Here is a 22,905-nt window from a genome sequence, read left to right as displayed (position 1 = left end):
TCTTAAGTCTTATACGAACTTGTGGTATAATGTGATGTAAATTCGGTAGTAAATACAAATTGTCGGAGGGGCAAAAGATATCACAGTCTCCTTTTAAACCTGGAAGCATTTACATGTAAATTTCAGTAGCAAGATATTGTTGCCACGCGAAGCTGCAGGCACGTTATTCGGGTAGTGTTAATTTTACGACAAGCTCATGATCCATGCTACACGTCGTATTCGTTGCGAACAAAGGTCGGTGATGTTATTATCGCATGGCCGCAGGCAAGGTAAGAACGAAACAATGATCTTGTTACGTCACGTTTCCGCGGCTAGATACACATAGGTACCCCTTCCTACTAGGTATAAAGTAGGTTGCGTTGCGTTCTCTTATAAAAATTATTAAGTTACTACATAAGTTAGTTACCATGCACTGAGTTTAAGCGCATGGACAACATAGGTGCGTGCGTAAACATCCAATACACATTAAACTACGCTTGTAAAACCAACCCTCCCTTATTTAGTCAGTCGGGGGATAATTCATTCAACTACGATGCTGCTATTAAAACAATTGAGATTGGCTCTTGTAAAGTTTTACGACAATAAGCTACATTTTATGTTCAAGAAACTAGGGAAATAAGCAGCGAGAAACTACTAATATAACGAGCTAACATTGTCACGATAGTCTCTATTGCGAAACGTCGTTTAATGTCCGGTTTGCTCAGAGAGCATTTCTTCGCAACCGCTTGCAGTCTGCAGTTGAGATGCTGCAACTAAATAGTTACCCAATTTACGGAAGAGTGAGCAACTAGTAAAGCGGCTGATAAAGGCAATCGCCGCGAATTGATTTACTTAATTCTCCTTTTTAATAAGTTGTACCGACCTATTTCGAGTAGGCTCAATTGCTTTGTCGGTTTTGGGGGAGCCAATTTTATTAATTAAGAAACGTTCGTGAGCCACGGTTGTTACCGCGTCTGCTGAAAATATACGTTGTAATAAAAGTGTAATAAAATGCTACCAAAATAATTAGTCTACGATAGCTTTTAACAGTCGGTATACTAAGACTTAGTTTTTTTCTAGGTTAGATAGACTGGTGTGCACGTGCTCGGTCATATTATGCGGTCGCTCACAAGATGTGGCATGTGAATAACCGCGAGTTGGATTTTTTAGGCGTGCCCACATCGGCATAAAGACAAAGAGGTTCGCACGGCCTTGCCGGCGTGTGCCATGCTGCCGAGGCTGACGAACGCGGAAGTGCCCAACGACTGCCGCCTACTAGCTCCACGAATTAAATCCGATGCGACGAGGATTAGGATATTCTTATTCCACAGTGTACCTAATCTAACTACGAATTACCTACAACCCGATAAATTCTCGTCACTTGTAACAAACTGGCTTTAATTTAGTTAAGCTAGGCTTGGAAAAATTAAGAAACTATTAGAGACGCCAGAGTCGGTTACACTAAGTTAACTTAAATGTGAATTAGCATTTACAAGGCTGTATTTAATTCAAATTGTGACTAAACCTCGACTAGTCGTTATGAGGGAGTTGCCAGGGTCACTGGCGAAGCACTAAAAACTTTTGAATTTGCTTAACTTTGTTTAGTTTGTATAGTTGTTGGGCCTTAGTTCAATGCGGACGAAATAAATCAGATTTCGCCCGACCCCATTCAATTACTGAGCGAAACGTAACATCCGTGAAAACATTCCGAACTTTCCCAGGCAACGCTTTAGTGGCATTAACTATTGCTAAGTCTAGACAAATTTTAAACGTTATCCCTTGTTGCGGTCAGTATGGCTGACATGCGGTACGGTATGGAATCGAAAATTTAACACAAATATAACACATTATTCTGCGTCATGATCACAAACATGAAAGTGCTCTAAATCAAATGGTTCACCGCAATAAATACGTTTTCGGTATCATTTTGTCACGTGTAAGAAATACACTGAGAAATAAAACTGGACTGTGGTATGTGGTTTGGTAAATTCTATTCGGCGAAGCAAGCTGTAGATGAACAACTTCCTAAAATAATATATTAACGGTGTAACTATTCATAAGACCACAAAGACATATATTAAAACTTTCAAAAGGAAGAAATTTATCTACAAATTTTGCAACACCAGCCACGAAATAAAGTGCAGTGTTGTATAAAGCCCGCCAAGCTTCTTGGGCTATTAAAGAATGTTTGTGGATATAGCAAAGGCGTAAACACTGTCAGCCAGCCAGCCAATGCTTTTACGAAACGTACTCACAAATAGGTGCATAAAGAGCATCCTGGATACGCTATGTAGTTTTGAAGGCAATTTTAAAATAATATCACCAACAATGTAAAGTACGATTGCATTGTGATAAAGGCTGCGCTTAACCGAATGTAGTCACACATATGTACTTATTTTTACTTTATATGAAAGCTGTGTTTGGCGTACTACTTTAGTGATCTCGCGCCGTAGTTTTAGCTGAGCTTGATACAAAATGCTTTATTAAATATTGAGTTATTAAATCGCGTTTCTCGAACTTGAGTTTAGCGCAGCGTTTATTGCAGAAAACGACAGTGCGATTAATTGTCAGTCGTAGATACATTGGTTGCGGAAGAAAACAACAATCGTTATCTCAACTGGAATGATCCTTATTATAGTTAGGTACATAGGTACTTCATTCCTTAATTCTTAAATCAAGCAACAAGCAACTGTGAAGAAGTAATGAGATTTAATGATAAGGTAAATATCATGACAAAATTTTCATTGTGAATGTTGGATATAAGTAATTTTTTATAAATGAATACCGGTAGGTATGTGATGGATGTTAATATGTACTTTATAAATATTTTATGACTTTTATGAGTCTATAATTTATAACGTGTTTTATGTTTATTAAAACATAAAATTCATTATTAAACATCTTTATGAGAATAAAAACCTTTATTTTTTTGTGCAATGGAAATAGAGGTGGTTATTCTACATATATATGTTACTGTAAAAGCCCGAAGTACGGCAAAACCTAGGTTTTACCGGTAAATCCTAGTTTTTACCGATGCCGATCGGTAAAAGGCCGAAATATTAAATCTTACTAGTTTACTTCGGGCTTTTACCAACACCAATATGGTAAATCCTAGGTCTTACCACGGCGACCGGTAAAGTTTGAATCATGCACTGATTCTTGAGATTATTAGATGATAATTTTTAAGAAAAAAAAACCGACTTCTATGGGGCCCGATGAAAGATTATGGTAGATGGTGCACTATGTAGAAAAGGAGGTAAAACCACCCACTTTTCTAGTAGCATTTCGTTTCTGTTAGGCTCGCAGTTCTAACCTAACCTAACCCACTTTTGTTCGGTTCTGTGAGGATCGCAGTTCAAACCTAACCTAACCCACTTAACGGCGCATGCGGTGCGGTATACGGGGGTTTGAGCGGGAGGGGTTGAGAATCAGTGCATGATTCAAACTTTACCGGTCGCCGTGGTAAGACCTAGGATTTACCATATAGGTGTTGGTAAAAGCCCGAAGTAAACTAGTAAGATTTAACATTTCGGGCTTTTACCGATCGGCATCGGTAAAACCTAGGTTTTACCGGTAAATCCTAGGTTTTGCGCAACTTCGGGCTTTTACAGTGACATATATACATATAGTGTTCAAATAGTCGTAGTAGTATGTATCTTCGATAAATGTTAAAGTAATTAAAATTAAAAATCGAACACCCCCGACAAGCTTAAAACAGCGCCAACAAGTGAGTTGAAATGAAACCTATTTAAGAAAGGGTTCTTAAATTGAGAGAAGAGAGGGCTCTTAACCACACTTTTCGATTTTATTCATCTCTTTATTTATTTTTCGTCTTAAGTTAGGTATTTTTATAATATGAATATAAAAGTAAAATATAAAAACACTTACAAAACAATAAAAAATACATATAAACACATTATAAAAAAACCTAACCTAGGGTACTATGAAGTATTTGAACAAATTAAATTATTTTTCAGAAAATATTTTAATTTGTTTTTATCAAGTAGAAACACTACTATATAAATTATAAACTGAAAATAAATGTCATATACTAAGAAAAAGTGACCAAGGCCTCCAGTGCCCCAGGCTGGAATCGAACCAGCGTCCTCTGCTATCGCGGCAGGTGCCTGAACCCTGCTCGGTCGACTGGAGGCCTTGGTCACTTTTTCTTAGTATATGACATTTATTTTCAGTTTCTAACCTAGGGTGCCGCCGGCAGCGGGGCAGGGCCCAAGCTGCCGGTGGTCAGGGCCGCAGAGTGAGGAACCGACGTACTATACGCGCCGTGTCCAAAATTACCGCCTTCTGCATCTGACCCTTGATCCAACCACCCAGCGAGTCTCTCTAGGTGTTGGTCAAGACTCTTCGCTATGAGACCGTTCGCTGACACGACTATCGGAACAATGATCGTCGAGTCAACATCCCACATGGCGGTAATCTCATGAGCTAAGTCTAGGTACTTGCTGGACTTGTCCTTCTCGGCCTTCACGAGATTCTCATCATGGGGGATGGTGACGTCGGCGAGCACGACCCGGCGCTGCGATCGGTCTATCAGCACGATGTCAGGCTTATTGGCGACAATAGCCCTGTCAGTGATGATAGATCGATCCCAATAGAGCGTGGCACGACCATTCTCGAGAACAGGTGCAGGTAAGTACTTGTAGTACGGTACTTCGCGGTCCACAAGGCCGTATAGAAGAGCAAGTTGCTGGTGAATAATCCTGGCTACGAGATTATGTCTGTGCAAGTACTCACCGTTAGCAAGATGAGAACAACCGGAAATGATATGCCTGAGTGACTCTCCGGGACGGCGGCATGCCCGACAAATGTCGACCGTACCGTCCTTCAGGATATATTTCCGATAGTTGTTCGTCATCATCACTTCGTCCGCAATTGCACAGGCAAAACCCTCGGTTTCTCCGAAGAGGTCCCCGAATCGTAACCAGTTCACCGACGCGAGCAGGTCCACATCGGGTCCCGTGAGGGCCTTGTAGAACCGCCCGTGTAGCGCCTTACTCTCCCATGCCGCCTTGCGATCCGCAGTACTTAGTACCACAGGTTTGCGCCAGTTCTCGTTTGCCAAGGAGAGCGGCGTGAGGTTCCTGTCTACTGCCACCACATCACGATGCATCCCACACTCGTTGTTAAGGAAATAATTCCTGAGATTGTACACCTCGCGGTTGTGGAGATCCTTGGCGTTTAGGAAGCCTCGGCCTCCACACTTCCGTGGGATGTACAATCTCATAACTGACGAGCGTGGGTGTAGCATGCGATGTGTGGTGACCAGTGATCGGACCCTCCGATCCAGGGCGTCCAGCTCGGTCTGAGTCCACCTTAGTATGCCAAAGGAGTATGTGAGAAGAGGCATTACCCAGGCGTTGAAGGCGCGCACTTTGTTGCCTCCTGACAAAAGACTGTTAAGGACTTTTGTGAGCCGACTGAAAAAGCGCTCCTTCACCGACCGTCTAATACCCTCGTCCTCAATACCCAACGACGATTTTATTATTATTACGATTAACCACAATTTAAGAAACCACATAGGTACATCAGATGGAATTCTTTGTAACATAAATAAAAAGATAAAAACGAAGTAAAGTTAGGCAAAAATAAAGTTTTATTTTATTTTAATGTAACATAAAACTTAAATTTACCTACCACAAAATGCAAAGACATTATTGCTTTGATTTTGTTTGTTGTTTATTAAAATACTTAAACTAAAGTAACTAAGTACATATAAGGATACCGATAATATTTACCCAGAAGGTTTACGTGGAAAGGTACGTGTGACGTTTGGGTGATCAAAGTGTGTCAAACAAAGTGTCATCGAGGCTGCGAGTGGCCCTCCCGGCTCGCCACATGTTCGCAGCCGTGCACTGAACTCGGCCAGATAAAACGTTGCCGGTTCATGGAAACGGGACGTGCCGCCGCTCCTTTAGGTGCGCTAATGGAACCGTGAAGCAAGAGTATATATTTAAACACAAGCTTCGTATTAACTTTGCTCACTGAGCGCAGGCGAGTCGGAGCTCAAGAAAGCCAGTGAAGCTGTCGCCTCGAGATCCGTAATATCTATGCATATTTTCAAGACCTCATATATACTGGATCGGTGTGCATTCGACAAGACCATTCTATAAGTACATAGAATAACACCGCTTCGCGCTTCTCATTGACTATAAGCGAGTGTATCTCAGTAAATTTACGCTATGGGATGGGAAGAAAAGGCAAAAGCTGAGGATTTTTTTTAATTCAATCTCTGCTGTAAACAGCATGGTCTGGGAAATTAATAAGCAAGAATCTTCCACTTTCAGCGCTCTCTGATTTGATAACTCGCAATAAGGGCGAAATAAAGGCATCAAAATTACGAAATATTAAATTTTCCAAGCGATTACCCGCTCCGAACTTGAAAGATTGTTCTCGCAAGCGGTTGTCGAGCTCAATGAAGGTTTACGAATTATCTACCCAATTCTTTATGGATATTTCAATATCAATCGCAATTTCTGATACTTTGTTAATGAAGCTGAAACCATAAACCATTAAGACCGCGGTGACGTCGTTTATAAAGTAATATTGCAATGCATAAATGACGCTTATTTTTAGGTATATTCTACTATTTAAAGGTCAAGAAGCGACCTAGAAAATACATATAAGAATATTATGCAAAGTGATTATCAGTCGTTACGGACGAAGGCGATATGTAAATGCATATAGTTGACTCGTTAAACAACAGATGAAAATATTGCCTTATAAAACATGGAATAACACTTAAAACCAGTAAACAGTGGGATGCAGCTACAACAATTTTGCAACGTAAACAGCCCACATAAAACCAACTCGAGCAATAACTGTAATCTATTCTAGCAAAGTGTGATGAACAGCAATAAAGTCTCAGCAGTGGCTACATTTTAGTTGTACCTACATGTAGCTACTCGTACAAAAATGCCATATTCCTCTCGAGTCGGTTATACAGGGAGGAGTTGTCGAGACCGGGCAACTCCTCGGGGAGAGGAGATAGATTGCCATTGTACAACACACTTTGCACCGAACTTACATCCTCTATTTGTCTGAGCAATACGTGATTTTTCTAAAGTTTTCGTTTGCTTTTGCAGACTCGGACGGTTTATTTTAATAGTAAGCAACTAAGTGATTCATGGAGAAGTGCTCGTCCTTGGGCCTTAATTCGGGAAACAATTAATGGTTCTTGTCGCTGTATCTATTTAAGGTTGAACATAATTTTGAATGAGATTGTAAATACGTGACCCTGAAAGCATCGCTTTTAAACGATTACGTGGAATAATTAAGCCTATCAAATAGACACAAGTTTATTTCCTTGTATTAACCGATATCGATACTGAACTAACTAAATTAAGTGATTCAGATAAATGATTACGATAGTGCTTAGGAAGGCTATTTACGAACGTGTTTGAGATAGTTTAGCCAGTTATTGCTAGCAGTAAAACGAGCGCCGTGTGACTCGTATATGACTAATATAAATGTACAATTGTACAGTCCCGAGACAATTCACGCTAAACGGAATATACGTGGGCAATATTGAAAGTTTCTACAATGAGCCTATTAGAGATCAAGCAGAGAAAAGAAAAGGGTTACTGTTTGAAACTCTAACCCCCTTATTCATAAAAGTTTACTAAATTTGACAAGCCGATAATAATCGTTTGTCCCTTTCCATCATACCAATACGTCGAAAAGGGACAAACGATTATTATCGGCTTGTCAACTTTAGTAAACGTTTATGAATAAGGGGGTAACTCTTTAACCATATTTGAGGTACAATTTATTTGGGTGTGATGTGTATTTTTAGCAAATTTGTTTGAAAATTGTTTGTCGAGCGTTTAAAGGGTATGTACTACTGTTTCTGAGATTACAGGAACTTTCAGTATGACCTAAGTACAGAAAGGATAGCTGTGTAATTTTGGATTTCGCGTAGCCCGACTTGAGCCGTCGTGGTCTTTATTTCTACTTTATTTAAAGGCAGTAAACACGATGGAGGCGAATGCCATTACTTTCCTTTTTTTCTGACATGCTTATCATTACATATTTCATTATTCTGATTTAATTGATAATTAATTAATAAAAAAAAAGGTTATGATCAATGAGATATGTTAGTTTGCCTTAACATATTCAACAATGAATTACGTTCTATTATAAAAGGAATTTAGGTTTCAGTAATGTTTTTGAGCTTACCAAAATATTAAAAATAATGCTAAGATCGGTCGTCGATATACCACAAAAATACATGCATGGAGCGATTAATACCGATAGTAGTTGAGGAATGCAGCGCTAAAACCACCGTGAATTCACACCATATGAATGTTATGGCGAGTACGCCACGATATCGTGATGCCAGTATGGATAGCCATAGCCACCAACAGAGTATCTCCGATTTCGCTGCGCGTCGCGGGTGGTACGCCCTTCTGAATATAAACGTCTCGTAAACGTTACACGACCACTTCAATTCCAACGCCGTGAGCTATGACTACATCAGCTATTCGACGAGCCAGTGGAAACGAAATGGACGAATAAAAATATTCTTACAGCCTGCAATTGAATATTTATATCAATATAAAAAGAGAGGATAGAATATGAGAAAGCGATATAAACCATAAAAGTGATGTACCGAAGCAAGCAAGGCCACGGACTTTATTTGACGACACATTTTTATTGTTATTCTCGTGCTTATTGATTTGAAGTTATTGATGAATTCTTGCTTCAGATCAGCAATATAAAACGTAAACAAGCGTAAACCGTGTTATTAAACATGATGGCTTCGGTACAGTACCTACAGGTGTCGGAGGATTACAAACTGCAATATTAGCAGTCATGTATATAATAAGGCTATGGAGCCCAGATCTCTTTAAATTTGACTTACTGATTGATTTAGATATTGGAATGAGTCTTCTATTAACTCTATAGAACACTCAAGCTCAAGTAGAGACTTCAGGAAGTATTTAAAGTAAAGGGTCAGTAAAATTATGCAAATTTTTACAAATGTGTTTTACACGAATTTCATTTTTGTGTTTGTTAAACCTATAATAATGCATTAATACCCTCAAACAGGTTTTGCATTCGTCGTAGAAACAGATCAATCACGTCGTTAATAATTAGTAACGTCACAAATGTATAGAAATGTAACCAGTTTCCATAGCATACTGACCTTTTATGACACAGCTAGTTGATAAGGAATTGCGTCGTTAACGCTGTAGTAGTAATCAATATTCATTTTGCAATAACAAACGGTATGTGCAATAGGACTACGAATACAATCGTGTTGACAAAATTTCATTGCTATACTGGCAACTCGGGGCCGTTTCACCGACAAAAATTACACGGTGAAGTCCGTTTACTGCCAACTACTAGCAGTTTTTAAAGACGTAGAATCTTGCGTTAGTTTTCATGCGTATTTTATGTAGTCCGGTTAGAAGGGTAGAGTGCGGAAAAATGCACCATTAGACTTTGCGAAATTTAACGATTAGACGCTTTGGTGCAACCAGTTCGAACGGTTCTTTAATACGAAGGGTCCTAGTTATATTCCGTTTCTATCTAATAACATAACTAATAATGGCACTAGTACTCGGGCTAGGTAGAAGGTTATAAGTAAGTCTTATAGTTCGTTTTTTTTAGCATTAGAAATTAGGTAAACAATCTTGATGTGTCTTTTAATTGAAAAACACACTTTAAAAATAAGTTACGGCAAATATGTAACAATTATGAATCTAATACGATCAAATATATTCTTCTGCTTTCATAAGTAATAGTTTTTGAATTTTAAAAAGCGTTTTTCAATTAAAAGACTTGTCAAGATCGCTTACCTTCTTGCAAGTTCTTTCTAATGCTAAAAGAAACGAACTATAGGAGAGGAATACTTTATTGTTGGCGATAAACGGTAATATATTCGCATTCTGTATTTAACATACAGATTTTATCGTTAATCGCTGGGAGACACCCAACACGTATTGACAACTAAATCCAAAAGATTAATGCATTATCAACGGAGCTAAACGATGAAACAGCGAAACACATAACCTTCTAGAGTTTTTCTTGAGTTTCGATTTTAGAGACGTGTCTCTTAAAATGTTTGTTGAATAAATAGGGCTTCAAGATAATAATCCGCTCCAATCCAGCATTTAATTGATTCTGTACCTCAAATGACAATTGAATATATAAGCGAAATAATATGAAATAACAACTGTCAATAAAAACCGTTCAGAATGTTCAGATGTCAATTCAGGTTAATGAAAATCGCGGTCGGTATTGATGTTTCCAGTTTTTCTATAAATTTTAGAGCTATCGTTTAAGAGCCGGTACAGACAGACTTGTAACTTGTATGGGAACTGCACGTCGACGTTGCAGTTGGCGTGCAGTTTCCATACTAATTGCAGTCTGTCTGATCGGCCCTAATATCGTTGAACTTTGCGACTAGAGTCCGCAGTCCGGGCTATTGATTAAATATTAGCTAGAGATTATCCGTCCTCGTAAATTATTAAAATGTTTTGAAGAACTGTGAGTACAGTTAATGGATTCCTGATTTTTCATTTAATATTAAAAGCGCATTAGCAGTGTAAATTCGTCTGAAATGTTGAATAAAACGGGATCTATAAAGTAACGTTAGCTGTTATACTAAATGATGACTGCTTGCATAAATCTCTTAGTGCAAAAATTCATTTATTCTTAATGATTGTTGGTATCATTGAGATCGATCTTTTTCGTGACGTTAGGTAATGGAATTGAATGCAAGAGACTACAAGGGTTGATCCGAAAGTTGGTAGCTGTTCCGGCTCTACCTACTCATCATGCGATTTGAGTATATTTATACCACATGTGAGGGATATTTCAATGCCAAGTGATCACCATGACTGTGTGGTACATCGTAGTAACAAAAAATATTAAAAATATGAGCGTTTTTTAAAAACGGTTTCCACCACCTCAATAAGTAGGTACTGAAAGATCCTTGCAATCGCTTAATTAGAGCTGGAGCAACTAACAACTTTCGAACCAACCCTCGTAGAGACCGCAGTTTAAGTCCAAGGCATTAGAAGGAAAATTTAAATTGAAGAAGTCTTTGTTTTCCTCGAAAAAGAACATTCTTTAATCGCGTGATAAAGAAAATGTGATTTGTGTATTTCGGATCGCTTTTTTAGCTTGTCTTTCATCATCTCCAACATGTTCAGACGTCCAAAACTATAAGCTGTATCCAGAAGAGAAGTGATGGTTTCCTATGGGCACTTCCTGCTTGTACGAACAAAGGGTGCATACAATAAAAATATATCTTTTAGGAAATTTGTTAACGATGTAGCACATTAAGTTAATTACCTAGTTAGGTCAAGAGCTGCTGGCATTCCAAACTGCACGATCCACCACTTGGGCAGCGGCGTGAACATCCGCTGCGGCGGCGCCCGCGCTCATGCGCCGCTAAGTCCTCGCCGGGGCGCCCAACACCACATTCACACACTATGACGACTTATGACGACTATGTCAACGCAGTGTCATGGTTCAACGCGACTTAATTGACCTAAATACAGATAACGATGACGCAAACCGTGTGGAAACTTAGATTCGCGCCCGGAAGGCGATGCTGGCGAAATCGAGAAAAAATTAATTGTCCCCGTCTAGTAATTAAACGGTCGAGGAAGTGGACAGAAGGAAACGTGATCGTAATGGCATCGACTGACGAACTGCACGATGAAAGGCGAATCGAGAGCGAAGTAATAAAAATATTAAAGCAATAAAAGGGACGAATCGAGAGAGATTTTTAAAACTTTAGGGGAGTCAATAATTAGAGGGAGCGACTACGAGAGAAGTGAATAAGGGTTGTTATGGCAGCAAAGTTGGGGTCGATAAACTTTTGGATTAAGTTAAAATTACAGTCAAATGGTAACTCTACCAATGGATTCTTCAATTTAAAAGCTTGCGGGCGCGAAGGTAAGCAACACAAAGTTGGAATAGTTCGTATACGGAGAGGTTAGATTCGCGGGTTGGAGCGTTAGCGGCGCGCGAGGCGATCGGTCGGTACGTCGCTCCGAGTGGGACTGACAATCGCGCCCGGCGCCCCCGCGCGGCTGCCATGTGCCGCCCTATGATAACGCGCCCGCCGCTCGCCCGCGGCTCCACCGAGCTGCCGCCGAGACGACACAATCTGACAAAATCCATCATGACATGAAAGGCTTCCCGCGACAAGCCTGATATAATACTTTTCTCTTAGAAATAATAGCTTCCGACAGATATGAAACGAGTGCAACACAGGTTTTTGTGTCCATAGAGCAGAATAATATCAGTGAAACAATAGGTACTAATATACAGATGTAGTGTAGCGTAAAAGTATAGAACTTGATGCCTAACTTCCAAGTGAGTATAGTCCTTTTGAAACCTCGCTTCTATTAGGAGTAATAATAACATCTAAATTTTATTTAGGTAAGCTCTTAGTTGTATTTTAATTAACTAAATCAATTTTCCTTGCTATGTTTTCTGTTTTTGTTGTTCTCGGTCGGGTGAATTTAAATGGAAATCGACATGGCTATGCCGTGCCGTTGAAATTTTTCTTAATTCAAGTTTTATTTTAAAATCGAAACACCGTTTTTCTTATCGAAACCTTTAAAATATTATTTATTTCTACACGTGGAAATAATAATTTGACAAGTACATATATGTAGGTAGGTACGTACACACAGGAGCGCTAAAACAAATAAACATAGATTTTCCTGTTGATCCTCGAGAATGCTTTCTTAGCAATATAATAGGTTTTATTACAAGAAATACGATATGATATGACGTATGAAGATATACAGGTTGGAAAGATAAGTCGGGCCCTGGAGGGAAACTACCTTAAATGATTAAGCTGGCTCATTTTACTTACAGGAGGCATACCTTTATTTTTAAAAAGAAACAAAACTGCATTCAAAGTATTTTTCTTTAATTTGGCCTGTCTAAAAAAATCTTGAGTACTAAATATTAGATTTTATGGATATTTTGTACGACAGACGAGTGTAAGACCTAATGTTTCTTGGAGAAATGTTATCATTAACATTAACTGTATCGACTAGTAGAATAAAATTTGCTAGTTTTTATTTTTTGGAATTTTTTGTCGGTTCGAGTCCCGGGCGAGGCAAGCGCGTTTTAGAAAATCTTTGAATGCAGTTTTGTTTTTTTTTTAAATAAAGGAAAGTCTCCTTTAAGTAAAATGAGCCAGCTTAAGGATTTAAGGTAGTTTCCCTCCAGGGCCCGACTTATCTTTCCACACTGTATATATGTAGGTGTGTATATGTAGCAAAACTATACGATTACATTTTGATTTGGGCGTTTACATAACAGTTTACAGAGTTGGTATCGTAATTAATCGAAGAGAGTTCTCGTTATGGGTCGGAAGTTGTTTCAGTTTAAGTTAGTTAACTCCCGTGGCACGTACGCACGGCATTGCCCATAAACCATACCGATATCCAACGTCACGGGTCGAGCCGTTCGCCTGCGTGCAGTTGATAGAGCGCCCGAGGATGTTACGCGCAAGTTTTTCAATTTACAGATATCACGTCACATGTAGCAGCAACATACTCTTGTTAGTTCTTACATTTTATTTTTGATTAGAATACCCGTAAAATGCACTCTATGCCCTGATCACCATTAAGGGGCCCACTGATTAACAGTCCGCCGGACGGTATCGGCCTGTCAGTTGTTCGGAACTGTCAACATTTTGTTCTAACTGACAGGCCGATACCGTCCGGCGGACTGTTAATCAGTGGGCCCCTTTAGGTATAACCAGAAATTGATCAGATTCTTCAATATCGATGTTTACAAAAAAAGAAAGCTGTTGTGCGATTTAGGAATTCTACATAATTTTACAACTTGTCGTAACTCTCGTGGGAAAAACCAATAATTTAGAATTACATTGTAACTAATGCTAGTTTGTAAATCGAATTAACGTTGTGGTATGCATTTAATGGGATAAATCGCACTAATTGTAATTTATTCATCGTTACTTCTTTTACTAAACCGCCAAGGCAGTAAATGGTAGTTAGTCCTAATTAAAGTTATTGCGGGAACGCCCAGAGTAAGCCAAGGCTGAGATGCTAAACTGATCGTGTTACACGGCTCTCGCTGAAATAATACCAGTAGTGGAAAATAAAAATTTGTTATCAATTATGACCCTGGGGAGTTAATCATTTCCCATCACGATATTACAAGACTCTAGATTTATTAAGGTTATCATGAATCTTATTGACATACTATGCTGTAATGATTGTAAGTCAATGCCAGTAGGATTTACATCGGTGTAAATCTTATAAAAAATTGCAGACTTATTTTACAGCAATGAAGTTAAACACATAAATGATTAAATCACATTACCCTACTTAAGACACACCATAAAGTAAACGCAAGGTAAAATTCACGAGTGAATGGCTTAGCAGTAATTATGAATGCTCGTAGAGTAGAGGGACTCGGCTTTCTGACCGAACGAAGACCTTCAATGTCACCTTCGCACTTATTCATATTTTACCTAGGGACCACGCATTCAATGAAACCGCAAAGCGTGTGATCTTCCAATTTAAGCAATTTACATAACATTGTTCAAAGAAAATAAGCTTTCCGCTTTGATGCGTTGATCTGCCAAGTTTCAGAAAAGCTGGGCTATTGCGAAGGGTATTAATCTTCTCAGAAACAATTTGTAACAAAGTTATAACCCCTTTTAGAATAAAATGAAAGGTAAGGTTTTTGTTAAGTTCCCATTCGACACGGGGGGGTTCAACCGTTTGAAACTTGACGTGGACGGCTTCATAACCTCGACTGCTATTTAGCCTTCGAGTCTACTTACGATTTGAGTGTCGCGAGGTAACATTGCGAAAGTTGACAACAGCCGTACGTGAGTGGATTGTAGAGGAATCCCATTCTTGTTGTCTGGCGGCACTTTGCATTTCAGTTTCCTTTCTTATTCGAAACGCTGGCAACGCTAAATGACTCCTTAGGGAATTCAAGTCTTTACGCTGAGGATGGTATTCACAGTTATTATAGTACCTAATGTGGGTTTAAAGCCCCTCTGGGTCTTTGTTTGCAGTTTATGATTTATTTCATTATATGTGAGAGTTCCAAGAATAAGATGGAAGTTTAAGGCGGTTCTTTACAATTGACGGCTCCATAGTTAGATTTCAGTGCCTAGAGATGTAGGTTGATATAGAATAAATTGGTGTTTAACTTGATCATAAGTAACAAGGAGAGACCTGCCATTGTAGGTAGGTATACCTACCTAGGTATCTTATACTTATGGAGATTATTAAGACGAAAGAGGACGAAGTCACGTGACCGCTTTTCCATACAAACGTATAGTTCCTGCGTTGTCCACTACCCCCTTAGCATTATTGAAACGAAGTGCAGGGTATTACTATGCAAATAAATACATAAAGTCAAACGACGGTTTGTTTGTTTATGATTGATAATTATTGACACGAGTCGAGTCGAATGACGAGAGCTCAATCCAGATAACTGAATAGTCGTTTAGGAAGATAACAAAATTGAGCTGTAACTCAGTGTGAATAGCCTTAGCCGAACCACTTCAAACGTGACCTACTATTACGCATGGGTTTCACGGATCTGGAGTTCAAGTCATATTATGGTAGAGCTCAGTCAAGATGCTTTAAGAATTCAGTAGCTGGTGACATCATAAGAAACAATCGTGCGGCGATAATTACAGAGCGTCATTTAGGCCCAGGCGTTAGTTAATGGGTTCGGTAGTCACAATGAGATATAACGACCCACTCGAGGACCTACACAAATAGCAAATTATGTCCATGTGCGTCTAACGAATGGGCGCGACGACCGCAAGGTTGCGGTAGGTGGTGTATCCTTGTTAAATGCAGTGAGTTAAGTATTACACAATTACTTGAAAGGATTTACATTTTTTTTACTTGAATGACATTCATATTACAATAGGCGACAACGACGTCACGCATTACGCTACGTGTAAACGGTAGAAAAAGAGAAAATAAAGACGTCTTATATTCATTACATAAACTAAGGAAACAATTCGCTTTGTTACTTGATATGCTAATAACAGAGACCTATATGTGACTGCTGAAGAGGGTGAAGCGTGGGGCTATGTTTGGGGACAGCCATGCAAGACGACCGAATGTAGGATTGATTGTTTAAGAGTAGGTAACACTGGCTGGCAGACAGACGATGGAAGGTGATAAGGATAAGGGGAATTTGTTTTGTTTGTTTTGGTTGAAATTGCTTGCTAGGGTTTGTATTATAGCGATTGTTTAAAAATCCACATAGACTCATGTCACCAATTATTAATCAATTATATTGGTGCCGTTGTATAAAAGTTGACTAGCTAAGACAATTGAGAATTTTAAATTGTGCGTGGCATTTATAAGCAGATTAAAAGCCAACAACTTGTGCACAACAAGTACTGATACCTAATTTGAATAATAATGTGAGCAACGATGCGGACATTACATTCACTACTCGCGAAACCCGAAATAGAAAGTGTTCCTTGAGCCGTCTGTCTCGCATGAGCCTCTATTGTGCAGGAAATTAACAAAGCTCGAGACAAAAGTCCTTAATGTCTAACAAGTCTCAGGCTTAGGTCGGGCTATTATGAATAACTCAATTAATCATCGTCAAAACGGCGTTTGATAGACCCCGATGTCTGTTGCGGAATCTTGCAGAACACTAGTCTTCCGCCTCGTGGCATTGTAGGTACATCGATTTACGTTTTCTAACGCTGCTCAATGCCACGTTCTGTGGATTATCTTTATCCTTATTGACGTTAAATTACTTCTATTTTGGTTTTCTACAAATATCATAATGTCCATGGTGGCTGAGAGAGCGAGGTTCACGCGTAAGGTAAGTATTTTGTGACATAAGATTGTAGAAGTCTAAACCAGAAAACCGGATAAGCTTAGCATGCTCTCAGCCAATCTTCACTGATATAAGTTTTTTAACAAGCACCAAGAAAATACGTCTAAAAATTTGCGACGTTGGCAGCTTGAGGGAAATAAGCAGGTCGTCGAGGCGAGGACAACGCGCCACATTCTTAAGCTGTGGCACGACGACCTTAGGTTCTCATCGCCAAGAAAACAGTGCCTCAGTGCCTTGGCTAGTGGCATTTCTTTGAGTGGTATCTGATTAGATGTAGTCCTAAACAAGCAAGCGTGTAGCGTTTATAGTAAATTATTTTACAATTAACTCTTGAGACTGCGAAGTACAAAGTGGTCTAAGATGACAAATTGTCTTTCAAGAACCTCTTCTTGCTAACTATTGTTGTTTCAGTTATAGAGGACTTAGTGTACTTCAGCGGTTTGTGTGTTTAGATACTCATTATTCTCATTAATAATCTGTTTTACGCTTGTTGTTAATATAATAAAATTAGTCTGTGAAGGCAAAAGTAATTGCTATTATAGAGTCGTGCTGATTGACGTATTTGTAAGATTAGTTATTTAATTAGGCGCTTGATTAATAAAGAGCCCAGAACGAATATGAATATCGTTACTATTTATTATTCTGTTGGATATTGTTAAATTAGAAACGTTAATTAATAAAGCAATTAAAATTGCTATGAAATGACATTAATTCTACAGTGAGTACAGCAACTGTAACTGAACTGATATCTCTTATTTTATATTACTTTTATTTTGCAAAATTTTTATGTTTGGTTTGATTTACCTACACTATAGGTAGTAATTTAGACAAAATATGAGCCGTATGTAAAGTGAGATTAAATCGTTTTCGAAAAATTGTTAACTCTGTCCTTGTATGTAGGTACACAATAAAGCTTTGTCTTTTAATACCATAAATTTTAGTGTAAGTGTAATATTTTAAACTACCTATTTCATAACACAAACGTACAATACGTCTTCAGTTATGTTTGTTAACAATACCCGACGCATATAGCTCGTAGGTATGAATGTAATAAACACTTAAGAATTACAAAATACGGCATCTTAGCGGCAATGTGTTTATAGCATTACCAGCGCTCAACGATTCTTCTATGACAGTAAAGTTATGGCACCCACCATAAAACCTGTGACGAGTGCCAAGCGCGAGAGAGGTATAAAGATTAATGACCGTCACTTCATAAGACAGGATAGTTACCCCGCTCGGCCATATCCGCACTCTATAAATACTACAGTATTTCTCAGATATTTTTGTTTATTTCGGAGCGAGAGGCTATTTTAGCGGTAGGTTGAGTGGCCATATTATACTTCAAGGCCTAGAACGCACGGGGTCCAGCTGAGTTTGTGAACCGGCGACGGGTGAATGCCACCGGCCGCAAGTTTTTTGCCATCGACATTCGCTAACGTGATGATCGGTATGACTTATCGAAACCGGATGAACGATATTCGGCAAATTCCATTCAACATGTTTAATAAATAATAATATTAAAAGAAAGACAACACAATATAAGCTACAAAGGTGCCATAGTAATAAAGTTTCTTCACAGTGAAAACACAAAGTGCTTTACGTCGGTCCTATACTTTCACGCCATAGAAACATCCGAGTTATCTCAGTAAAAAGGAAATAAAGAAATTCTCGGTAAAAGATAACAAGTTACACCTGCGGGGAGCCGGAATAACTAGCTATAACTAGGTAAGAGTAAACCTTTGTTCTTTCGTCCGAGGCCCGAGTCGTCGAAAAATTATCTTTTTACTTTTTTGCTGACGCTCACGGAGCGGAGCGGTGCGGTTCAGGTAGGCTGCCTGGTATTATTAATAAGCGTTCCTTCGCGAGTACTCGTTCAACTTGACTCGAGGATGCATCCTCAAGAAATAAAAGATGTTGTGCAAACGACATTAGAAGCTTTTATAAATGATTCCGCAAAGTACATTCCTAATACTATGTAAATAAATAAATATTATAGGGACATTCTTACACAAATTGACTGAGTCCCACGGTAAGCTCAGGAAGGCTTGTGTTGTGGGATGTAGGTACCCAGACAACGATATATGTAATACACAAATACTTAAATACATTCATGACTCAGGAACAAATGTCTGCGCTCATCACACAAATAAATTTTCACATTATTTGTACATTGTTGTATATATTTTTTGAACCCAGGACCATCCGCTCCACACGCAGGGTCACTACCCACTAGGCCAGACCGGTCGTCAAAAGGTGCTTAAAATATTTGAACACGTTATATTTTTTTATTAAATTGTTTACAATAAGGTCGAGTTCTGTTTATTTAGCATTTTGTTCGCTCATAATGTTTTTTTTTTGCTTACGACACTGTATAAAATTGTTAGGAGCTGGATAACGTGGTCCGATCGAAGAGGTTTACCAATACGATCCTAGGATTATTCATATTCGTAAACCTCTACCTACGCTCAAAAAAAAACCCACCGTGCACGTAGCATTTAGCTTTTACAGTTACAAAAATATAGAAGTGGAAAACGTCTTCAACTGCCGTTTTCCCTCCTCCCTCCACTTTTGTGCATAATTGCTTTTCTTTGATTATATTATAAAGAACGGTTAAAGTTATAAAATTGTTAAAGAACGATGTAATAAAATAACATTCCTTTAAAAAATGTGATCCCATCATAAGTGTTGTGTTTTTACCAATGTTGGTACGTTTCCTTTACAGATAAACTTTCCTTTACTTATGTGTATATACAATAGTATAAGAATGAAGAGGAATGGATATATTTTTGGAGCGCACTCCCCTTTGTGTGGGGTATTGTTGAAGAGGTCTTTACAAATGCGGTAATGCGTCTCTGTAACATTTTCTTCGGGAAACTTTGGAAGTTAGGGAGGGACGTTTTAAATTTAATATTTTGTCCGTGGACCCCAAAATGTTTCTTCTCATTTACCTAGTGTTTTTTTTATTCGAATTATATTTTGTTCTAAAACTAATTTGAATGTGTACTAATTTAGGGGCGCTATAAGTATAAATAATTGCGTACATTGTCGCCGCTCACAGTGGCATTGACCGCCGTCATCATTGGTGGGACAGCAATATAATTACGCGCGTGCGATAGAGACAGGAACAAGCGGGTCAATGTACGAAATTCTTCAGACTTAGCGTTCTTACTTTAATACAACCACGTGAGGAATTAAAATAATAGTAACATGAGATGAGATCGCAAGGTGAAAGTAGGCGATAATTTTATACCTTTAAACGAACAATTCTTGTGTATTTATTTATTTATATACATATTATATATATACATATATATATTTCGCGGATCTCGGAAACGGCTCTAACGAAGTCGATGATATTTGCCATATGGGGGGTTTCATGGGCGAAAAATCGATCTAGCTAAGTCTTATCTCTGGGAAAACGATCATTTTTAGGGTTCCGTACCCAAAAGGTAAAACGGGACCCTATTACTAAGACTTCGCTGTCCGTCCGTCCGTCCGTGCGTCTGTCTGTCACCAGGCTGTATCTCACGAACCGTGATAGCTAGACAGTTGAAATTTTCACAGATGATGTATTTCTGTTGCCGCTATAACAACAAATACTAAAAACAGAATAAAATAAAGATTTAAATGGGGCTCCCATACAACAAACGTGATTTTTGACCAAAGTTAAGCAACGTCGGGCGTGGTCAGTACTTGGATGGGTGACCGTTTTTCTTTTTGCATTTTTTTCCGTTTTTTTTTTTCATTATGGTACGGAACCCTTCGTGCGTGAGTCCGACTCGCACTTGCCCGGTTTTTGAGTTTTTATATGTTTTCCGAGCAAAGCTCGGTCTCCCAGATATTTTTATCTATTCTAGGAAAATGAGAGGAGCACTATCGCTGTAACAAACTTCGTCGCTTGTCGAGTTGTGACACTTAGTGAAACTAAGTTTAAATGTTACGTCCCACGGGTAAAGGTACCTTATGGCGGTTGGCGCTTACGCTATTATTAACGCCGCTCCAATATTATTGCGGCGCTATGCGACGTAAGCGCCAGCCGCCATAAGGTACCTTTTGCCGTGGAACGTCACAAATATACATATAAGTGATAGCGTGACCGCGACACTAATATCATGATACATACATGCTATATACATTATCTTCTGCCAGCAATTTAGTTCAAGTTCAAATATACTTTATTCATGTAGGCCTAGCAAGAAGCACTTATGAATTGTACCTACGTATTAATTTCTAGGCCAATCAAATTAGATCCAAAATAAGTTTGTGGCAAAAATTTCATTTTTGGTACAAGCTTTTATCGCTGACTGTACTTTTCTTACGACAGACAACTAATACTCATCGAGACAATTCTAAAAACCCCTAACACAATTAGGTTGCGTTGTTTCATCACAGAGTTCCTATGGCCACCTCCTGTCTCCATCATCAGATCAGTTCGACAGTACCATATTATTGTATTCTCATCAGAACTACATACAGCTGCCAATTTTCATGACGCTGCGATCCTTGGAAGCTGGTTAAATTAGTTACCTTAGATTCCATCACAGTTAGTTACATACAGGTGGAGAGTTCCTATGGCCACCTCCTGTCTCCATCATCAGATCAGTTCGACAGTACCATATTATTGTATTGTTATCAGAACTACATACAGCTGCCAATTTTCATGACGCTACGATCCTTGGAAGATGGTTAAATTAGTTACCTTAGGGCCACTTGCACCATCCCAATAACCCGAGGTTAAGCGGTTAAAACACCGTTAACTTAGTGTCAAATTGTACTGGTAACCATGGTAACTCCAGTTTTAACTGGTTAACCCCGGGTTAGTGGAACGGTGCAAGTGGGCCTTAGATTCCATTACATAGTTAGTTACATACAGGTCGACCTAATAAAAGCTTGTTAAAAAGCGTTTTGAGGAATTAATTCCCAGCAAGCTAGAAATCATTTTAATACCGTCATTTGGTCCTAAATTAGTATAATCCGAGCTCCATCCCAGGAGGTGTAATTTGGCTCCCCTAAAAATGAACTGCGCTCAATCGTCAACAATCAAAATCAAGTTTACAACCCCTGATTGTGACAATGTTAACCTGACAATGACAATTCGCCGTACATTGCTGGTCCAACAATTATGTATTGACGCTACGGACTTAGTCCCGGAAATGTGCAGAAAAATATCATTGTCAGTTGTAAGCGTGATGAAATAGGCGCCAGTTGTCACCAGGCTTCACTAGAGCCATAAAATTGCTTCAATAATAGCTATTAAAGGTAGGTATAACTATTCAATGAAAACACTTTTTGCAAGAAGGGCAGGGCACTTAAATAATACAATACCTTGAAACAATCATGAAACACTGTCAGTTATTCTTCCATTTACCTGAAACAAGAATTAGTTATTTAATGTATTGCACATTGTTCTTGTTATGATCATGACAGATCATTGTCACGCATCAGCAATGCAGTGTGTCATTGATACACTGCATTTAATTTTAATCAAGCAATTTCCATGTAACCTACAGTGCACTATGTAGGGGGGTGTCTATTAATTACGTCAGGGTTTTTGAGGATATTTATATTTTGCCCGAAAAAAATTACATTATATTTGCCAAAACCCACCCGTGGGGGAACGTAAGATTTAGTGAGCTTCGGAATGACCCCCTCCTTCTGAAGCCCTTACGTAAGTAACGGACGTCCCCTAAGGTATGTATTATGTTATGTAGTTATGTACTTACATATTTCATGATTGCCAAAAAGCTTGTTACCTATAAAATTTTACGAGAGTATACACGTGTGAGTGATATATATATAGCTGCAAAAGCAGCAAAACTGATAACAGTTAACAATCCGTTTTTTAATTAGTCAGATTGGGTAAGAGATACATAGTTTATTTTGCATGGGGCAAGAGAAACAGTATAAGAATCGGTGTTTTTCTTAACCCGACTGACCCTTTTCAATTTTACTTTCTGAAGCCCTGCAGTAATAAAATTGTTTCCTAAAGACTTCTTGTTTTTAAACTGAAATAAATGTCATATACTAAGAAAAAGTGACCAAGGCCTCCAGTACTTCCGCGATAGC

General features: G+C 38.7%; 1 protein-coding gene across 2 annotated transcripts in view; it reads right to left on the bottom strand.

The window, feature by feature from the left end:
- Positions 1–22,905, bottom strand: part of LOC134797648 (protein gustavus) — a 79,444-nt gene that overhangs the window by 52,805 nt on the left and 3,734 nt on the right. Inside the window, exons 1-2 of one of the 2 annotated variants that reach the window (XM_063769986.1) lie at positions 11,873–12,083; positions 11,302–11,500 (exon numbers count right to left, since the gene is read on the bottom strand). The exons of the other annotated variant lie outside the window; for it this stretch is intronic. Of the exons in view, the coding sequence (XP_063626056.1) occupies positions 11,302–11,369 (68 nt within the window). The 5' untranslated portion in view covers positions 11,370–11,500; positions 11,873–12,083. Of the gene's footprint in view, positions 1–11,301; positions 11,501–11,872; positions 12,084–22,905 lie in introns of those variants that run through there. 2 annotated transcript variants of the gene reach the window in all.

Source organism: Cydia splendana, chromosome 15 (genome assembly GCF_910591565.1).
Source record: "Cydia splendana chromosome 15, ilCydSple1.2, whole genome shotgun sequence".
In the NCBI taxonomy this organism is placed as follows: Eukaryota; Metazoa; Arthropoda; class Insecta; order Lepidoptera; family Tortricidae; genus Cydia; species Cydia splendana.
Note: the sequence above shows the minus strand (reverse complement) of the source record. Positions and strands in the feature narration are given on the sequence as shown.